At 49.7% G+C, this 18,414-nt stretch overlaps 1 protein-coding gene across 1 annotated transcript in view; it reads left to right on the top strand.

Moving 5' to 3' along the window:
• Positions 1-6,672, top strand: part of LOC149437388 (protein mono-ADP-ribosyltransferase PARP9-like) — a 56,505-nt gene extending 49,833 nt beyond the window's left edge. The window contains exons 8-9 of the mRNA XM_089660967.1: positions 2,638-2,800; positions 6,290-6,672. Coding sequence (XP_089517093.1) covers positions 2,638-2,800; positions 6,290-6,612 — 486 coding nt within the window. The 3' untranslated portion in view covers positions 6,613-6,672. The remainder of the gene's footprint in view (positions 1-2,637; positions 2,801-6,289) is intronic.
• The last annotated feature ends 11,742 nt before the right edge of the window (positions 6,673-18,414 follow it).

The raw sequence follows: 18,414 nt of genomic DNA, 5'->3' as shown, positions 1-18,414 counted from the left end.
GGAGTAGATCCCAGACGGATGGACTCTGATGTTAGTCTGCACCTCCAGTCCCCCAATGCCAGCACCCGCACAGTACCCCATGCAAATTGTCCCACACCAAGCGTTACTCACCCAGCCAACCTCTGCCTCTCTCGTAGAACATACCCGCCGCTGGGGAGAAGTACGGACTGGTCCTTCTCCCGGAAGTCCTCTCAGCCGCTGGAGAGAAGACAGGGTGGCTGGGCTGACTCCATCATTCTGTGGGGGATCTGGGCCAACTGCCCAGCATCCCTGGGGTATCCAGGTGGTGGCTGTAGTCTCATCCACGGACATCAGCTCAAGCTGCTGTTGTGAGGTGCCGCTTGCATCCTCTTGCTGTAGCTCCTGCGGTGCTGGTTGTTGTGGGCAGAGATCAACAATGCCATGCCCTGTTGCCAGCACTTCTGCTGGGGACCCCACATCTGCTCCGGCTAACTGTAGGGAAGGGAGGCTGCCTTCCTCCACTCCCAGACTGTGGATCTGCTGCTGGGATGGCATTCCTCTGTCACTGTCCCCCTGGTGCACAGATCCTGGCTTGGGAGGGAAAACAGTTTCCTCCACTCTGGCTGACTGTGGGGAGGGAGGACAACAACCTCCTCTCCCTTCTCACCCTGGGCCTCTGAAACTACCACAGGCATGGGGCAGAGGTCCTGGACCCTCTGTCCGGTTGTCAGCGCTTCAGCTCCCCGGCTGGTTCCTCATCAGTAAAAAAGTTAATCAAATCCCCAGCCTCTGAAACTGGGGTTTGGGGATCGGGGCTCACCATCTCCTGTTCGTGGAACTCAGGAGATGTTACCAGTGCTGGGCAGAGTTCAGTACTGTTTGGCCCTGTTGCAAGGTCTACTGCTGGTTCCTCCTCAGCTGAGAGGTCTATCAGATCCCCAGTCTCTGGAATTTCCACTGCTGATTCTTGGGCATGCTGCCGAACATGTCCTAGCAGCTGCCTGCATGCCCTTTCTAAATCCAGTTCTTTCTTCAGCAGGTATTCCAGATCTGGTTTAAGTTCTGAGACCCCTGTGAGACCGAACATAGCCTCTCTGCCTTCTCGTAACTCCTTCAGAGTAGGTTCTCCTCTATCGCCAAACACAAAAAGGTCTGTAAGGCTCTCCCACAGCAATCCAGGCCCACCAAAGTCAAGTCCCTCAGGAGAGCACTCTGTGGACACCCCTAAATATTCCTGCTCTGCGTACCACCGCAGAGCCCGATATCTATTGTCCAGTTGTATTTCCTGCTGGACCAGCCTGTCCAACTCAGTCACCCATTGCTCCTGGGGTTGCTCTCCCAGGAATGGCATCCGTGACTTCCGATGGTCCCTGGCCCTCTCCTCTGGGGTTGGATACCACTTGCCTTTGTCCATACCAGCAGCCTGGACCGCTCCTCTCCAAAGCACCTCCCAAATCCGCTGCCTGAGCTCCAGGTACTGATCCGTAGACACAGTCCTGGGGTATGTTGCAAGAACAGTCTGTAGCAGCCCTGGGAACTCTGATGCCAGGTCCATATCTCCACTGGGGTGACTGACGTCTTTTCCTGCTCTTGAATCCCGGTGGTGGTTTGGATGTGTTTACAGCTGGAAGCACAATCCCACCGCTGCCACCAATGTAACGGAACCGGAACCCAGACCGCACTGAGTTTTTCCGTTATAGCACAACTTCCCCTGTCCGAACACCATCCACGGACCACACCCTGAAATCCCTCAGGAAAATAGACAGCACCCAGCTCTTAAAACAGAAAGCCAACTCTTTATTTTAACACAAAACACAGAATATATACAGAGGGCGGGGAAACACAACCAGGAACAGGAAATACATCATCAGCCCACCTTATCAGTGGGAAGGGCTACAGGGAACCACCCCAACCAACCCAAGACACAGAACAATGGGATGAAACACATGGCAAAGGACATTGACCAATCCCCACACCAATACACAAACAGTACATCCCATAATAGTTTGCTGGACAGGAAGGCACAGCACAATGGGGGGGAGCACATGGCAAACAAACAATGGACAGCCATGTGGCCTAGACAAAGGACAACACACAAATGCACAATACTGGGACATTCACATGTACACCCCGTACCCTTAAACAGGCACAGGGTGGGTTAAACATAATGATTTGGGGAGATGATACAGGGGTCCCCCCACCCCCAAAAGTCGCTCCCGTCACACTGGGAGACACAGCAAACCTTCTGGCAATGGTAAGTATTGATGAGCCATCCTGGAGTAGTTGGACTGCCTGTACAACCTCTGTAGGGTCCAGGTATGGCCTCATGCTACCAGTAGTGACACTGACCCGAGCCAAATGCAAAACTAGTGAAAAACAGTCAGAAAAGATGAGGAGGGAAAAAATGTCAGTGGTCTCCACCTGTAAAACCATTCCTGTTTTGGGGGTTATCTCATTGTTGCCCATCTAATGCCCCTGTTCATCTCATGAACACCAAAGCAGCTGAAACTGATGAACAACCCCCTCTGCTACTTACCTGACCAGATCCTCTGCGACTTACCTGACCAGATCAATATCCCAGGAGTGTCATGGACTTGATGCGACTCGGATTATGTCTTCATTTCATTTTTTTGAGCCGTGTGTATCACTATTATTATAATCTGCATTGTTTTCCAGGTGGAGAAGATCCACAACAGATATCTGTCAGAAATCTTCCAGTACAAGATGGGGCCAAAACAGTCCAATAAGCACACCAGCAAGTTGTATCAGGTGGTCCCCAGACAGTTCACAAGGCTGGTCTGTGATGTCGGATTTCAGAGGATTTTCAGCAATCCTAAAGGTGAGTGTCGGGATCATTAGAGGCATGTGGAGGGTGATCTGCTGTATAGAAAGTCGTCCTCAGAACTTTCCTCCCCCCGGCAGAATTTTTGTAATGTGACCTATTTGTTTTTCCTGCCCCGGAGCCACAAAGCAGCACAATTACAATATTCCAAATGGCACCCAGAGAAGCCTACAGATTCGTAGAGCAAACATCTCCGACCATAAAATGAGAAACGTTCGCTATGAATACATTGGCTGAATGCCGTCCAGGTATGCATGTCGCTGTATTACAAACAAGCCACGCCCCCACCAACTGGCCTTTTTTGGTCCTCGGAGGCTAACAAAATCAAATTGATGGAGGAGCTCACCACATCACAACTGTCACTGAAGGCTGGGAGCCGGACTGATGCTGAAAGGGGCAATGCATTGTATTCGGGACCAAAGGCGTGCACACCTTGTTATTATTTCCTTTATTGCCGTAGCTTGTGTGACGGGGGGGGGGGGGGGGTAGGCAGGGCAGAACACAGAGCAGATGATAAACACTCAAAGCTTTATTGAATTATGACAAGCACTCAATTTGGGTCTGAAGGTGGCGTCCCAGTACCCGGGGCAGGGGAAGAGCAGGGATGGGGCCCAAAACAATTGTAATCCGGCCCCAGGAAGGGCAAAGTTGGAGTCTCTGGTAAATTGTAATCCAGGCAGGGAAGGGTAAGGGGGGAAAGTTCACGGACAGTCCATAGAGGGGGAAAACAGGGGCACGGACACTCACAGTTCCAGCAGGGGTTTTCCTGGCTCACAGCGGATGACAGCAGGGGGCGACACTTCTCAGCACACAGCAGAGGGTCCATACAGCGGGTAATAGTCCTGACTCTCCAGCACACAGCAACACAAGCAATCCTGGCCCCACAGGATTAGGCAGTGTAACAGCGGGTACCCCTCCTGAGCCCCGAGTATTAGCAGAGTGCCCAGCGGGTAATAATCCTGATTCTCCCCGAGTATAATGCAGAGTGCCCAGCGGGTAATAGTCCTGGTATCCCTGGGGTAATATGCAGAGGGCCAGCGGGTAATAATCCTGAGTCTCCCCGAGTATAATGCAGAGTGCTCAGCGGGTATTAGTTCTAGTATCCCTGGGGTAATATGCAGAGTGCCCAGCGGGTATTAGTCCTGGTATCCCCGGGGTATTATGCAGAGTGCTCAGTGGGTAATACTCCTGAATCTCCCCCGAGTATAATGCAGAGTGCTCAGTGGGTATTAGTCCTAGTATCCCCGGGGTATTATGCAGAGTGCTCAGTGGGTAATACTCCTGAATCTCCCCCGAGTATAATGCAGAGTGCTCAGTGGGTATTAGTCCTAGTATCCCCGGGGTATTATGCAGAGTGCTCAGCGGGTAATAATCCTGCGATCCCCGGAGTATTAAGCAGAGTGGCTGCGGGGGTCTCGCCTCAGCGCAGACCTCCCAGCAGCTCGCAGCAGAACGGACACAATGGAGAGTCCTGCGTCGGCCTTCTTAAGGCTTACCAGGATGCTCCCGGTTGCCTTGGCAACGTCCGGCCCAGCGCCGCGTTGCCCGAGCAATGAGGCACACCCCCTTGACATGGGCCGCGCTCCTGAGAGCGCGGCCTTTGTCTCCGGCGGGTGCAGGCGCGGGGAGCTCCCTCTCCGGGCTGTATGGCCGTAGAGGTGTGAATCCCGCCGCGGTGGGGGGGTCCATCTTCCTCCCATCCAGCTGCGCAGGATGGGAGGAAGTGACAGCAGCAGGAGAAAGAATTGACACTTCTCATCCTGTGCAGCCCAACTTCAAAGGCTGCTACAGGATGAGAAGGGGGGGTGTGAGGGGGCACAGTCACCAGGAGGGGGGTGGGGGGATCTCGGAGCAGGCACAGCTTGTTTAACCCCTCCCCCTCCAGAGGATCCCCCCACCTTTCCTGACCAGGCCATTTTTTGCGTTACGGAGCCGCATTACTTTAACTGACAATTGCGCGGTTATGCAACGCTGCACCCAAATGAACTTTACGTCTTTTTTTGAGCTTTCTTTCAATTGCCTTTGCGATTTTTATTTTTTGCACTATAAAAAAAAAAGACCGACAATTTTGAGAAAAATTTTTTTTTACTTTTTACTATTAAACATATCCAGTAAAAAATTTTACAAAATCAAATTTCCTCATAAATTTACAGCAAAATGTCTCCGGCTCCGTGTCTTCGCTAGAAAAAAATCCCGATACGTGTAAATTAATTGGTTTACGTGAAAGTTATAGCGTTTACAAATGGCGGCATAGATACGGGGATTTTAAAAAATTTGTTTACTTGTAATGGCAGCGATCAGCGACTTATAGCGGGACTGCGGCGGGCATTCTGACACTGGGGGGGGAACTGACTTGGTGTCACTGACATCCCCAGTGACACCAATACAGTGATCAGTGCTAATAAAAAGCCCCAACACTGTACTAATGGCACTGGGCAGGAAGGGGTTAACATGAGGGGCGATCAAAGGGTTAACTGTGTGCTGTGTGTGTTTCACTGTGAGCATGCTGCTATGCAGAGCCATACAAAGCAGTGACAGGGGAGAGATCTGTGTTGTTTACTTACAATTCTCTTTCTCCGTTGGTAATGCTCCTCAATCACTGGGTGCCAGTGAGTGGTCATTGACAGCTGAGGCGGTAGGGTGCGTGCGTGGCTTGCACATGCCCCCTACCTGGAAATGCAAAATCACGTGTATATACATCATCAGCACGAGTCACTTCTGACAAGTTTTCCTGACACCAAGGGAAAAATGGTGACAAGGGAGGGACCTTCAGCACACAGCTTGTGATTGATAGCCTCAGCTCTGTTCCTGCGTGAAGGGGTTGGGGGGGGGGGGTGTCCCTTCCCTCCAATCAGTTCTCAGAGCTCTCTTCGCTGAGCTCTGCAGAGTGTAATATCAGCTCTCTGACCCCTTTTTTTTTTTCTGAACTCTCAAACAAGCTTTATAAAGTCTGCAGTTTGAATGGATGCAGAGTAGAGGGCTTCAGATAAACAGGTACAACTTCTGTAGGAGGATTTGTTTAATCTCTGTGTATCACCTGAGGCGGGTCACTTCACTGGGGATATGGAAGAGTTGACAACCCAGGGGCGGACTGACCATTTGGAAACTCAGGCACTGCCTGAGGGCCCGGGGTTAGTAGGGGGCCCCATAAGATGCCCCTGGTACCTTTTTCATAGGCTTTTTTGAGTTTGGGCAAGGACACAAGGGCCCCATGATCCCCTATTGCCCGGGGGCAAAAAAAAAAGAAAATAAATGTTTGGTCTGATCACTTATGTTTCTTTAAAAATGGCCGACATTTTACACATTCTGCCAGAGGGATGTAAATGTATAAGCGGGACCCTAACCTGAGGATTGGGTAGAGGCGCCGTCCCGACATCTGAGCCAACATATGGAACCAACCCTCCAGGAATCTTCTCTCCTCTGTCACCTCCTGGATGAGGTCTGATAATTGTGCTCTACAGATCCTTCTTCTTCTCTTCTCTTCAGATCCCAGGTACGGCCAGGGGATATACTTCGCAGACAGTCCTAGGAGGGCTACGGACTTCTTCCAGACCCCGAAAGAGGACGGCGGCCTCATCTACATCTTCCTGACTGAAGTTCTGACCGACAACACCGCTATTGGTATTCAAGACACACCGATTCTTCTTCCTAAAACAGGAATTAACCGATCCAAACCTGATGACATCCTGGATCTGTGTGATAGTTTGAAAAATACTAGAATGTCACCATCTGTCTATGTCATACCTGATAGTTTTCAAGCAAATCCGCTGTATCTGCTCACCTTCAGGAGGCAAGGATCAGCTTCTTAGCAAATAAACAGTTATATGGTGCAGCGCTAAATGTGAAAAATAATAAATATAATAGAAGGAGTGATCCTCCCAGGATCTAATTACTACGTGATAAGAGTGAACAAGGTGCATGAAGCCAACAGGGCCTAACCCTGGACCCAATTAGTGAAAAAAATGTATATAAGTGATAAATAAAACAAACAGCATACAAACAACCCGATCCCTAAACACGGGATAAAATACATACACCAAGCGTGCATGTAACATTAACGTACAAAGCCGTTCATAACTCCGCCCCAAACTACCTCACCGACCTGATTCCCAAGTACCACCCAACCCGTACTCTTCGCTCCTCACAAGACCTCCTACTTTCTAGCTCCCTGGTCTCCACCTCCCACGCCCGACTCCAAGACTTCTCCAGGTCTTCCCCCATCCTCTGGAACCCCCTAACTGTCAAGGTCCTACCTTTTCCCTGAGGTTATGTTGCTCCATGTGCTGGCATCCATCTTGGATTTCTGCTGAGCATGGTGGGAATCCTTTTATGCCTTCTGGTCTCTGAGGTCCACCCCCCAGAGGGGTGTGGCTGATGACATATAAGCCTGTGGCCCGCACATGCTCTTTGCACTTGTGTCTTGTGTCTTGGTGTTGCTATTACTCTGTTCTGACTCTCGTGACTCTCCTGGATTCTGACTCGGCTTGTGACTCGACTATTCTTTGTGTTCTCCTTTGATCTGACCTGTGATTCTCGTCTTCTGTCCTGTACCGTTTTGTCCCGTTGTTGTTGACCCGGCCTGTCTGACTACTCTTTTGTCTTTTCCACCAGCTACACGCCATTGGCGGCGGCCATTACCGCAGCTGAGGTGTCTCGGGGGCCGTGACCTGGTTCCTGGCTGCGTCAAGTCCATCCCCACCATCAGGGGCCCTGGTGAAGGGCAGCCTGGGACTTAGACTCCGCGCCCTGAGGGACTTCGGTCTGTGGGTGGTGGTTGTCGTCAGCCAGTGCGTTACATTGTTAGGCCTGCCTGTCCGTTCCTCGGCCCTGCCCTGACATTACCCCAACCCATCAGACTATCACCTTCCCTCCTCACCTTCAGGCGCTCCCTGAAAACCCATCTCTTCAGGGATGCCTACCCCACCCTCACCTAACAACCGATCTCCTCCACTCCTCCTACCACTCCATCCCCCACAGCCACTTCCTCCTGTACCACTCTCCCCTCCCTCCTAGATTGTAAGCTCCAAGAATCAGGGCCCTCGAAACCCTCGTGTATTGTATTGTTAATGTCTTGTCTCATGTTCTGTCCCCACTATAATGTACAGCGCTGAGCAAACCTTTTTGGCGCTATATAATGTATAATAATAATATACAGCAAATCCCAAATGTGGGATAATAATGCAATCAAGGTGGTAAAGTGCTTAATACTTATAAAACAGTCAGCATAAAATATAACACAATTAATATGTCAAATCGTGAAAAACAATAGAAAATGTCCAATAAAGTGCTCAAATGCAACTAAGGTGGTTCACTGCTCCAGGGCATGGAACATGTGCAGTGTATGTGCACGCCACACCGATAATGTATCCTTCAATGGCTGTAATGGCCCCTCACCTCAAGCAACCCCAAAGGGCCAATGCGCCTTTTTTGATCACGCCTGGATCCTTCACGAATAAGCACTCCTTGCTATCCGATCTCCAGGGACTTTTTCCACAATGGCACCACACACAGCAACAAAGGTTTCCCTTCTACTGGATAGGTAGGTAGGTACCCTCACAATTGCCAACTTACTCTCATGTAGCTCATGAAACAAGAAAAAAGATCCTCCGTAGTGCAATAGCTTTTATTCCATGATAAATAGATCAAAAACGCCAAGTTCTCACTCACATTTAGATGGTAATACAGTCATGGCCGAAATTGTTGGCACCCTTGATATTTTTCCTGAAAATCAAGTATTTCACACAAAAAAGGTATTGCATTAACACATGTTTTGCTATACACATGTTTATTCCCTTTGTATGTATTGGAACAAATATAAAACAGAGGCAGAAAAGCAAATATGACATAATGTCACACAAAACCCCAAAAATGGGCTGGACAAAAGTATTGGCACCCTTAACTTAATATTTGGTTGCACACCCTTTGGAAAACATAACTGAAATCAGTCGCTTCCTATAACCATCAATAAGCTTCTGACACCTCTCACCCGGAATTTTGGACCACTTTTCCTTTGCAAACAGCTCCAGGTCTCTCTTATTGGAAGGACACCTTTTCCCAACAGCAATTTTAAGATCTCTCCACAGGTGTTCAATGGGATTTAGATCTGGGCTCATTGCTGGCCACTTCAGAACTCTCCAGCGCTTCTTTGCCATCCATTTCTGAGTGCTTTTTGACGTATGTTTGGGGTCATTGTCCTGCTGGAAGACCCAGGATCTTGGACGCAAACCCAGCTTTCTGACACTGGGCCCTACAGTGCGACCCAAAATCCTTTGGTAATCCTCAGATTTCATGATGCCTTGCACACAGTCAAGGCACCCAGTGCCAGAGGCAGCAAAACAACCCCAAAACATCATTGAACCTCCACCATATTTTACCGTAGGTACTGTGTTTTGTTCTTTGTAGGCCTCATTCCGTTTTCGGTAAACAGTAGAATGATGTGCTTTACCGAAAAGCTCTATCTTGGTCTCATCTGTCCACAAGACGTTTTCCCAGAAGGCTTTTGGCTTACTCAAGTACATTTTGGCAAACTGTAGTCTTGCTTTTTTATGTCTCTGTGTCAGCAGTGGGGTCCTCCTGGGTCTCCTGCCATAGCGTTTCATTTCATTTAAATGTCGACGGATAGTTCGCGCTGACACTGATGCTCCCTGAGCCTGCAGGACAGCTTGAATGTCTTTGGAACATGTTTGGGGCTGCTTATCCACCATCCGGACTATTCTGCGTTGCAATCTTTCATCAATTTTCCTCATCCGTCCACGACCAGGGAGATTAGCTACAGTGCCATGGGTTGCAAACTTCTTGATAATGTTGCGCACTGTGGACAAAGGCAAATCTAGTTCTCTGGAGATGGACTTGTAACCTTGAGATTGTTGATATTTTGCCACAATTTTGGTTCTCAGGTCCTCAGACAGTTCTCGTCTCCTCTTTCTGTTGTCCATGCTTAGTGTGGCACAGACAGACACACAATGCAAAGGTTAAGTGAACGTCTCTCCTTTTTATCTGCTTTCAGGTGTGATTTCTATATTGCCCACACCTGTTACTTGCCCCAGGTGAGTTTACAGGAGCATCACATGCTTGTAACATTCTTATTTATCCGCAGTTGTGAAAGGGTGCCAATACTTTTGTCCAGCCCATTTTTGGAGGTTTGTGTGACATTATGTCGAATTTGCTTTCTTTCCTCCCTTTTTTTGTTTTGTCCCAATACACACAAAGGGAATAAACATGTGTATAGCAAAACATGTGTTAATGCAATACGTTTCGTGAGAAATACATGATTTCCTGGAGAAATATCAAGGGTGCCAACAATTTCGGCCATGACTGTACATAGGCTTTCACACCACATGTAATGGGTGTATTTGCATGAACCAAGGTGTACCAAGATGGCGTTCCGCCGGATGTATGTCACCGCGTATCAACATGTTGCGTTACGTCTACACGTGACTTCCTCAGGATCAGGTTCTTCCCACTAATATAACACATCGTGAAAGCAGGAGAACCAGAAATCGGCCGCAGTACCCCAATTTTGTCACACTCAGGGGGCATCCCTTATAATGGGTTCATCTACCAAGCACTAATGACAGGTACACTTTACTACTTTATCGTTTTACGTACAACTGACCAGTGGTGGGGACATGTTTAGGGATATGTTTCGGCGTTAGGGACAGCTGTACGGGGTCTGTTTTATGGGTGTAGGTGAAATGGCTGCTGTAAAATTCTCTGCTAAATTTTTCTTCATTTTAAAGAGGTTACCCTGAACCAGGGGCAGACTGACCATTGGAAACTCAGGCACTCCCCGAGGGCCCGGGGTCAGTAGGGGGCACCATGAGATGCCCCTGGTACCTTTTTCATAGGCTTTTGTGAGTTTGGGCAAGGACACAGGGGCCCCATGATCCCCTATTGCCCGGGGGCCCCATGAGTTGTCAGTCCGCCCCTGCCCTGAACATAAGTGAATGTGCGTTATATGTTATATGTTCTTTATTAAGGGACGGATGCTCCCCTCTTCAGCCGGTGGGGTGATATTTTTCCTTCCATCCGTAGCATGGAGCGGTGCCATAGGATATACTTTTCACATTCATTCTGTATGGCCTAAATTTGCTTATAGAAAACTAATAAATTCCATTAAAAATAAATAAATTAGGACTTACCAAAAAAAATCCCTTTCTTGAAGTCCATTGAGGAACTCAGGAATTCTTAGACTGTTGGGTTATAATGCCACCTACAGGAGAAATAGACATTGGCAAAAAAAAAGATGTTGTCCAAGACAATGTGGGCACAACCACTTGCCTCAGTTTTTTTTTTCTAGCAAAGCGGTACCAAAAGAAAATAAAAAATAGGGGAAGGAACCATTTCTCCCCCCCCCCCCACAATGGACTCCAAGAAGAAAGAATTTTATGGTTAGAACAAAAATCCTATTTTTCCTCTTTGGCCATCGAAGGACACAGAAATTCCTAGACTTTCGGGAGGTCCAAAAGCAGTCCCAACAGAGGGGTGGGATAACATTGCAACAAAGGCCAACAGGTCCAAGGAAAGACCAAAAGAATCTGGAGACCATTTGAAGGACCTAATGGCCAAAGCTGGCACCAGACAAGGCCTGGATATTGATGTGGTAAAACTGAAAGGCAAAAAAAAACCAGGTAATGGCAAAAAAAAAACAGGTGATGGCCTTGCAAACTGGGAAAAGTTGTATTCTGCCTAAAAGAGCAGGAATTACTTGCAGGTCTCGTAGAACAGGCAGGCCATACGTGGTTCCGGTTATTAAGCAGTGGGCTGAATGAAAAAACTAAACCCGTTCCCTCGTTAACACATTTTGAGGTGGATGGGGGAATCCTCCTCACAGCGGGGAGACTTTCCTGAGAATACACAGACCACTGATCGGGCAGCTTTTATCCCCCAGGACGGTTGAACAGAAGTTGACCAGTAGAGCTGCTTCTGTTCAGCTGCAGTGGCCATACGTGGATCAGAATTTGACCAGTCCTTGCCAAATTTTGATCCATCTATGGTCACCTTAAGATCATATATTTGGTTGATGGTCTGCTCGAGTCACTTAGGGAAGGTGGCACTTCCATCCAGAATTAAAAAACCAAACTGTATTCTGGAGGATCAAAACAACGCACAACGAGTCTTCCTGCGCTCTTAGGTCATAAATAAGAGAAGATGGGAAAGCTCAAAAAGCCGCTAACATCTAATCCTATACCTATAGGCCCCAAAACCGTAAATATACAAATTGATGATGTAGCGCTCAAATGATACAATAGTAAAATAATGCAATAATATGATGATAAATATAATGTAGTGACCACACAGTGGAAAAGCACACACGTAACAGGTCCTAATGGACCATAAATGATGAGTGATCTAAACAAGGGGGTGACCCCCAATCCACATGGGGATAATGTAACCTGTGACCCCCTTGTACCCAATGAAGTACATGAAGTGATAATTGGTGAATCCCTATATAATGCTACAGTGTAAGTGATTAACACTACAAAATAATCAAAAGCAGTCCAGTGATCTGTGTCGCATTCCTTCTGGTCATGCAAAAACGGAGGAATGTGTGTGAACCAACACACCCTGGATGTGATCCAATAATGGCTGTAATGGCCTCTCACCTCCACCCTGCGACCCTGCAGGGCCACAGAGCAAATATCACCACTTGGTCTCCTCTGCAAAGGTACTCCTCATGGACTGATAGCTTGAAAAGACTCCCCAACAATCAATATTCACTTTTCCAAGATATCCTTATGGACCAGTGAGAAGGATGGATCATGGCTCAAAATCCCATGAAACGAGGAAAACACATTCTCCATAGTGTAATACGCTTTAATAAAAAATGAGGAAGGGTTGTAACAGCGCAAACACTGCAAAGTCCTGGGAAATGGTAGTATGGGGTGATGGTGGTATTAGTGGCTACTGTATGAAGAGCGTAGGATTCCGTGTGGCACTGAGGGCAAGGCTTCCAAATAAGCTGTAGCAACTTCTGTAGATGAGAAAAAGGAGAGAAGCGCCTCTAAGTGCAATAAGTCTTTTAATTCAAGTCTAAATGTAGAAACACTCACATGTGTGAAGTAATCATAAGCATAAAAACCGTGGTTACCAATAGTTACCGGTGGGGTGGTAACCCGGGTGAAGAGCCGTCATCTTACTGCGATGTGGGGAGGTCAGCTCTCGGCTGGAACAGCGTGGTGGCTGGAGGGGGAACAGCGGTGAGGCCGGCCTGCATGTACGTCCTCCCTCAGAGCCGGATGGAACGCACGCTGGAACGTAGCGGCAGTGTGGCCGTGATGACGTCAGATCCCAGGGTGCACTGCAACGCGTTTCGGAGCATGCACTGGCTGTGGAAGGCGAAAGTGCACTCCTTTTTCAAGCAGCTTGTGTCCTTCCAGCGTGCGTTCCATCCGGCTCTGAGGGAGGACGTGCATGCAGGCCGGCCTCACCGCTGTTCCCCCTCCAGCCACCATGCTGTTCCAGCCGAGAGCTGACGTCCCCACATCGCAGTAAGATGACGGCTCTTCACCCGGGTTAACTATTGGTAACCACGGTTTTTATGCTTATGATTACTTCACACATGTGAGTGTTTCTACATTTAGACTTGAATTAAAAGACTTATTGCACTTAGAGGCGCTTCTCTCCTTTTTCTCTAATACGCTTTAATAGCTTGGAAATGTAATAAAAAATGCAAACTCACGTAAACAGCAGCTAATAAGGCATTCCCCCATGTGCTGGGTGTAAGCATAGGAAAAAGGTGTAGCAAGATGGCGCTACGCCGGAAGTACGTCACCACGTAGAGCCGTCGATGCGTTGTGTCACGTGACCTCGTGACTTCATCAGGACTCATGAGTCCTAATAGAAGTCAATGGGAAGGTGTGGGTACGCCGCACTGCGGTTAAGCTGCAGCAGGTCGCGGTGAAACTGCCCTTACATAGATGGTCCGCAGCGACAGGCTCCCTTGGACTGCTAGTAGAGATCTTGTATTGGGGGGTGTTGGGGGAAAGGGTCCCATGACTCTGGGGGTCAGTGGAAATAATAGTCCCCGTACAGGGGGCTACAAGGCATACTGGTGTCGGCGGTCACTTATCCAGGAGTCAGAAATTACTCTTTGTTCAGGAATTCCCAGCAACCTGTGGAGGAACCCAGGCTGATAAAGGCCTGTAACAGAACCGACCCAGTCTGCTCTTGGGTACTTCCATTAGAATACCGCTTCCCCGTCCGAACACCGACCACAGACACCACAGCCAACCATACAAGACTAGACCACACCAATCTTGAAGTAAACCAGGAAATAGACTACTTTATTTTAACACAGATACAAGATATATACATTCAAAGGAACAATCCCCCCTCCCTGCATAATGACACAGGGCGGGGCAATCTACACTTAGTAACAAGAAACACACACGTATTCAAACTTCACACCAGCAGACAGTCCCATCAGGAGGGAGGGCTGCTGGAGACACCCGCCACCAAGCTAATACACATACATCCCATAATAGTTTGCTCCCAAGCAAGACACATAAAAAAACATTGAGATGCAGCCACATGGGATTAAACAATCCACAAGCCCCCACCCCAATATTAGGACAGATCACCTTGTACCCCTAACAGGCACAGGGTGACTTACACATAATAGGGATATGGGGAGCAGAGACAAGGGTCTCCCCACCTCTCCAAAGGGGGCTGTGTTCCATGGGCCCCCCACCCACAGTGACTCCCATCTAGGCCCATCTATGGCAATAATAATAATTGTGCCCCCCCCCCCCAGTCATACACAGGCGTTGAGTGTCCGGTGGTGGCATGAGGTGACCCGGCTGTTCCCTATATACATCCTATAGACCTTCATTGATAATGTCCCCCCTATCAGCTCTCTATAATGTGCCTTACACCGTGAGGATTCCGGATCCGGGTTTTCTGCATCCCAGGTAGGAGGTCTCTGGGCTTCTTTGTAGTATTTATAGGAAATCTGCAGATGAAATGATAATTGATAAGTGTATTGATCCTATCAGATTCTGATTCATTCTGAGGTGGCGGCTTATCACATATAAGTCTGCTGTTTGTAGCTGTCCATTGCATTTGTGTCCTGTCTGTTACTCAGCAGCAAGCTCCTGTTTAGCTACTCATTGCATTCCTGGATACCGACTCGGCTTTGGCTAAGACTCCTCCTGGCTCCTGATCCCGGCTCTGGCGACCATTCTTCCTGGCTCCTGATCCCAGCTCTGGCGACCATTCTTCCTGGCTCCTGATCCCGGCTCTGGTGACGATTCTTCCTGGCTCCTGATCCCGGCTCTGGCGACCATTCTTCCTGACTCCTGATCCCGACTCTGGCGGCCATTCTTCCTGGCTCCTGATCCCAGCTCTGGCGACCATTCTTCCTGGCTCCTGATCCCGGCTCTGGCGACTATTCTTCCTGGCTCCTGATCCCGGCCCTGGCGACCATCCTTCCTGGCTTCTGACCCCGGCTCTGGCGACCATTCTTCCTGACTCCTGATCCCGGCTCTGGCGACCATTCTTCCTGGCTCCTGATCCCGGCTCTGGCGACCATTCCTCCTGGCTTCTGACCCCGGCTCTGGCGACCATTCTTCCTGGCTCCTGATCCCAGCTCTGGCGACCATTCTTCCTGGCTCTTGACCCCGACTTTGGCTACGATTTCCGCTGTTGGACTTCCATAGACTCCTGTCTTATTTCTATATTAATAAACCTACCTTTAATTGCACCTCCTTGTGTGTCTGGCTCCTCGCTCACTGAAACTACACGAATGCCATGAATCCTGATGGTGCAGGTACGCCCTCGCTCCCTATGTTGGTTGCCAGACTTGATCAGCAGGATCTCTTGTATCAGTTCGCTCAGGCGTTGCAGACTCTGCTTGCACACACAGCGCACCTTGCTCCTGGTGCTATTAGGCCGGTTGTCACTCTGGTGGTCACTCCCGTTGTTGCTCTGGTTGCTGCGCCTACCTCTGCATCTGCTGCTGCACCTGCGGTGCCCAGAGGTATGACTGGGTCAGCCCCCCTTCCACAGCGCTTTGGGGTGAGCCAAGTCGGTGTCGGCGTTTCCTTAACCAAGTGGGCATATATTTTGAATTGATACCCCACGCTTTTCCTACGGAGAGGTCAAAGGTGGGCTTCCTCAGACAAGGCCTTGGCCTGGGCAAATCCCTTATGGGAGAACAATAACCCTGTGATTCACGAGTTTGCCGGTTTTGTTGCCTCATTCCGTAAGGTATTCGATGTGCCGGCTCGCTCCGCCTCTGCTGCCAAGCTACTCATGTCCATGCATCAGGGTTCACGGACCGTTGCCGAGTACGCCATAGAGTTTCGTACCCTGGTGGCAGAGGTGGGTTGGAACAATGAGGCTCTGGTGGCTGCTCTCTCTCATGGTCTCTCAGATGCTTTGAAGGACGAGATTGCAGCCAAAGAACTGCCTGTGGAGCTCGAAGCACTCATTTCCTTCCTAATCCTGATTGACACCTAGGCTCAGGGAGAGGCCTTCACTTAAGGAGCGTCTGCGGCGGCCTCCTAAATGATTGGCGCCTACATTTTCTGTCCCACCCGTTCCTCCCTCTCCTCCCACGCCTCCTGGGGATGGCTTGTCTGGTAGTGAGCCCATGCAGCTGGGGTTTGCTCGCCTTTCTGAGGGGGAGCGGGCCTCTCAGCGTCAGGAGGGCCGCTGCCTGTGCTGTGGTCTCGGTGGGCATTTTCGGCAGTCCTGTCCGGTCCGTCCGGGAAACGCTCGCACCTGAGATCCTGTCGGGGGCAGATTTTGGGTGGAGTTTCCTTGTCCCCGGTTTCTCGTAAAGATTAACCACTAATCACCGTTGTCCTCTCTTGGGCGGAAGGCTCAGTGACGGCCCAGGCGTTGGTAGACTCTGGTGCTGGCAGGTTGTATATGGACAGTTTGTTTGCTGCCCAGTACTCCATTCCTCTGCAGGCTCGACTTACTCCATTGGTTCTCGAGGCGATAGATGGCAGGCCCCTGCAACCGTCGCAGGTTACCCACGAGACCCTGCCGGTTGAAGTAGCTATTGGGGCTGTTCACAGGGAGTTGGCCTGTTTCCAGGTAATTTCTTCTCCGCACTACTCCATGGTTTTGGGCTATCCCTGGCTTCAGAAGCACAATCCGACCTTTGATTGGCGGTCGGCTGAGATTCTCTCGTGGTCTCCACAGTGTAAGGCCGGTTGCATCCGTGGACCTGTTAAGGTGTTGTGTGGCTCCTCGGACTCTGTGTTGCCCACTGACTATGGGGAGTATCTGGACCTATTTGACAAGGTGCGCGCCGGTGCTCTGCCTCCTCATCGTCCATATGATTGTGCCATAGCCTTACAACCCGGTGCCACTCCTCCGCGGGGCAGGGTGTATCCTCTTTCAGTTGCAGAGAATCAGGCCATGGAGGAGTACGTTGTGGATGCGCTTTCCCGGGGGCATATTTGTAAGTCTACTTCTCCAGCTGGAGCTGGCTTTTTGTTCATGAAAAATTGAGGCCTTGCATTGATTATAGGGGTCTCAATCGAATCACGATTAAGAATGCTTATCCAATTCCATTGATTACCGAGTTGTTCGACCGCCTCAAGGGAGCAACGGTCTTTACTAAACTCGACCTTCTGGCGGCGTACAACCTCGTACGGATCAAGGAGGGCGACGAGTGGAAGACCGCGTTCAACACCAGAATCGGCCACGATGAATCCCTGGTTATGCCCTTCGAGTTGTGTAATGCGCCCGCGGTCTTTCAGGAGTTCATTAATGATGTCTTGCGTGACTTGTTGCAGCAGTGCGTGGTGGTTTACTTGGATGACATCCTGGTTTACTCTGCCTTCATGGAGTCTCATATCCAGGATGTTAAGCGGGTGCTGCAACGGTTGCGTGAGAACGAGCTTTTCTGTAAGCTCGACAAGTGTGAATTTCACCGATTCCAGGTTGCCTTTTTGGACTACATCATTTCCGCTGTGGGTTTTTCCATGGACCCTCAGAAGGTTTTGGCGGTTCTGCAGTGGCCTCGTCCCAGTGGTCTTCGGTCCATTCAGCGCTTTTTGGGATTCGCCAACTATTATCGGAAGTTTATCAGGAACTTCTCCACGCTGGCCAAGCCTCTCTCAGATCTGACCAAGAAGGGCAGTAATCCCCACGAGTGGTCATCCAAGGCCATCTTAGCTTTCGAAGCTCTGAAATCCGCCTTCGCTTCGGCTCCAATACTGTCTCATCCGAATCCTGGGTTGCCTTTTGTCCTCGAGGTTGATGCATCTGAGACGGGAGTAGGCGCCCTCCTGTCTCAGCGTCGGTCGCCCAATGGACCCTACTTCCCTGTGGGTTCTATTCCAGGAAGCTTTCCTCCGCAGAATGCAACTACCAGATTGGAGACAGGGAGTTGTTGGCCATTATTCAGGCTCTCAAGGAATGGAGGCACCTGCTCGAGGGTTCTGCGGTTCCGGTCCTCATTCTCACTGACCACAAGAACCTGACGTATCTCTCGGAGGCTAAGTGGTTGACGCCCCGTCAGGCCAGATGGGCTCTGTTCTTGTCACGTTTTAACTATGTGGTCTCCTATTTGCCTGGCTCCAAGAATGTCAGGGCTGATGCATTGTCGCGGCAATACTCTGAGCTGTCCAGGGAGGACTGAGCCGACCTCG

Source organism: Staurois parvus, unplaced genomic scaffold, assembly GCF_062004578.1.
Source record: "Staurois parvus isolate SC_StPar_1 unplaced genomic scaffold, SC_StPar_1.0 ptg001297l, whole genome shotgun sequence".
Taxonomy (NCBI): Eukaryota; Metazoa; Chordata; class Amphibia; order Anura; family Ranidae; genus Staurois; species Staurois parvus.
The sequence above is the reverse complement of the archived record's forward strand: the minus strand, read 5'-3'. Positions and strand labels throughout refer to the sequence as shown.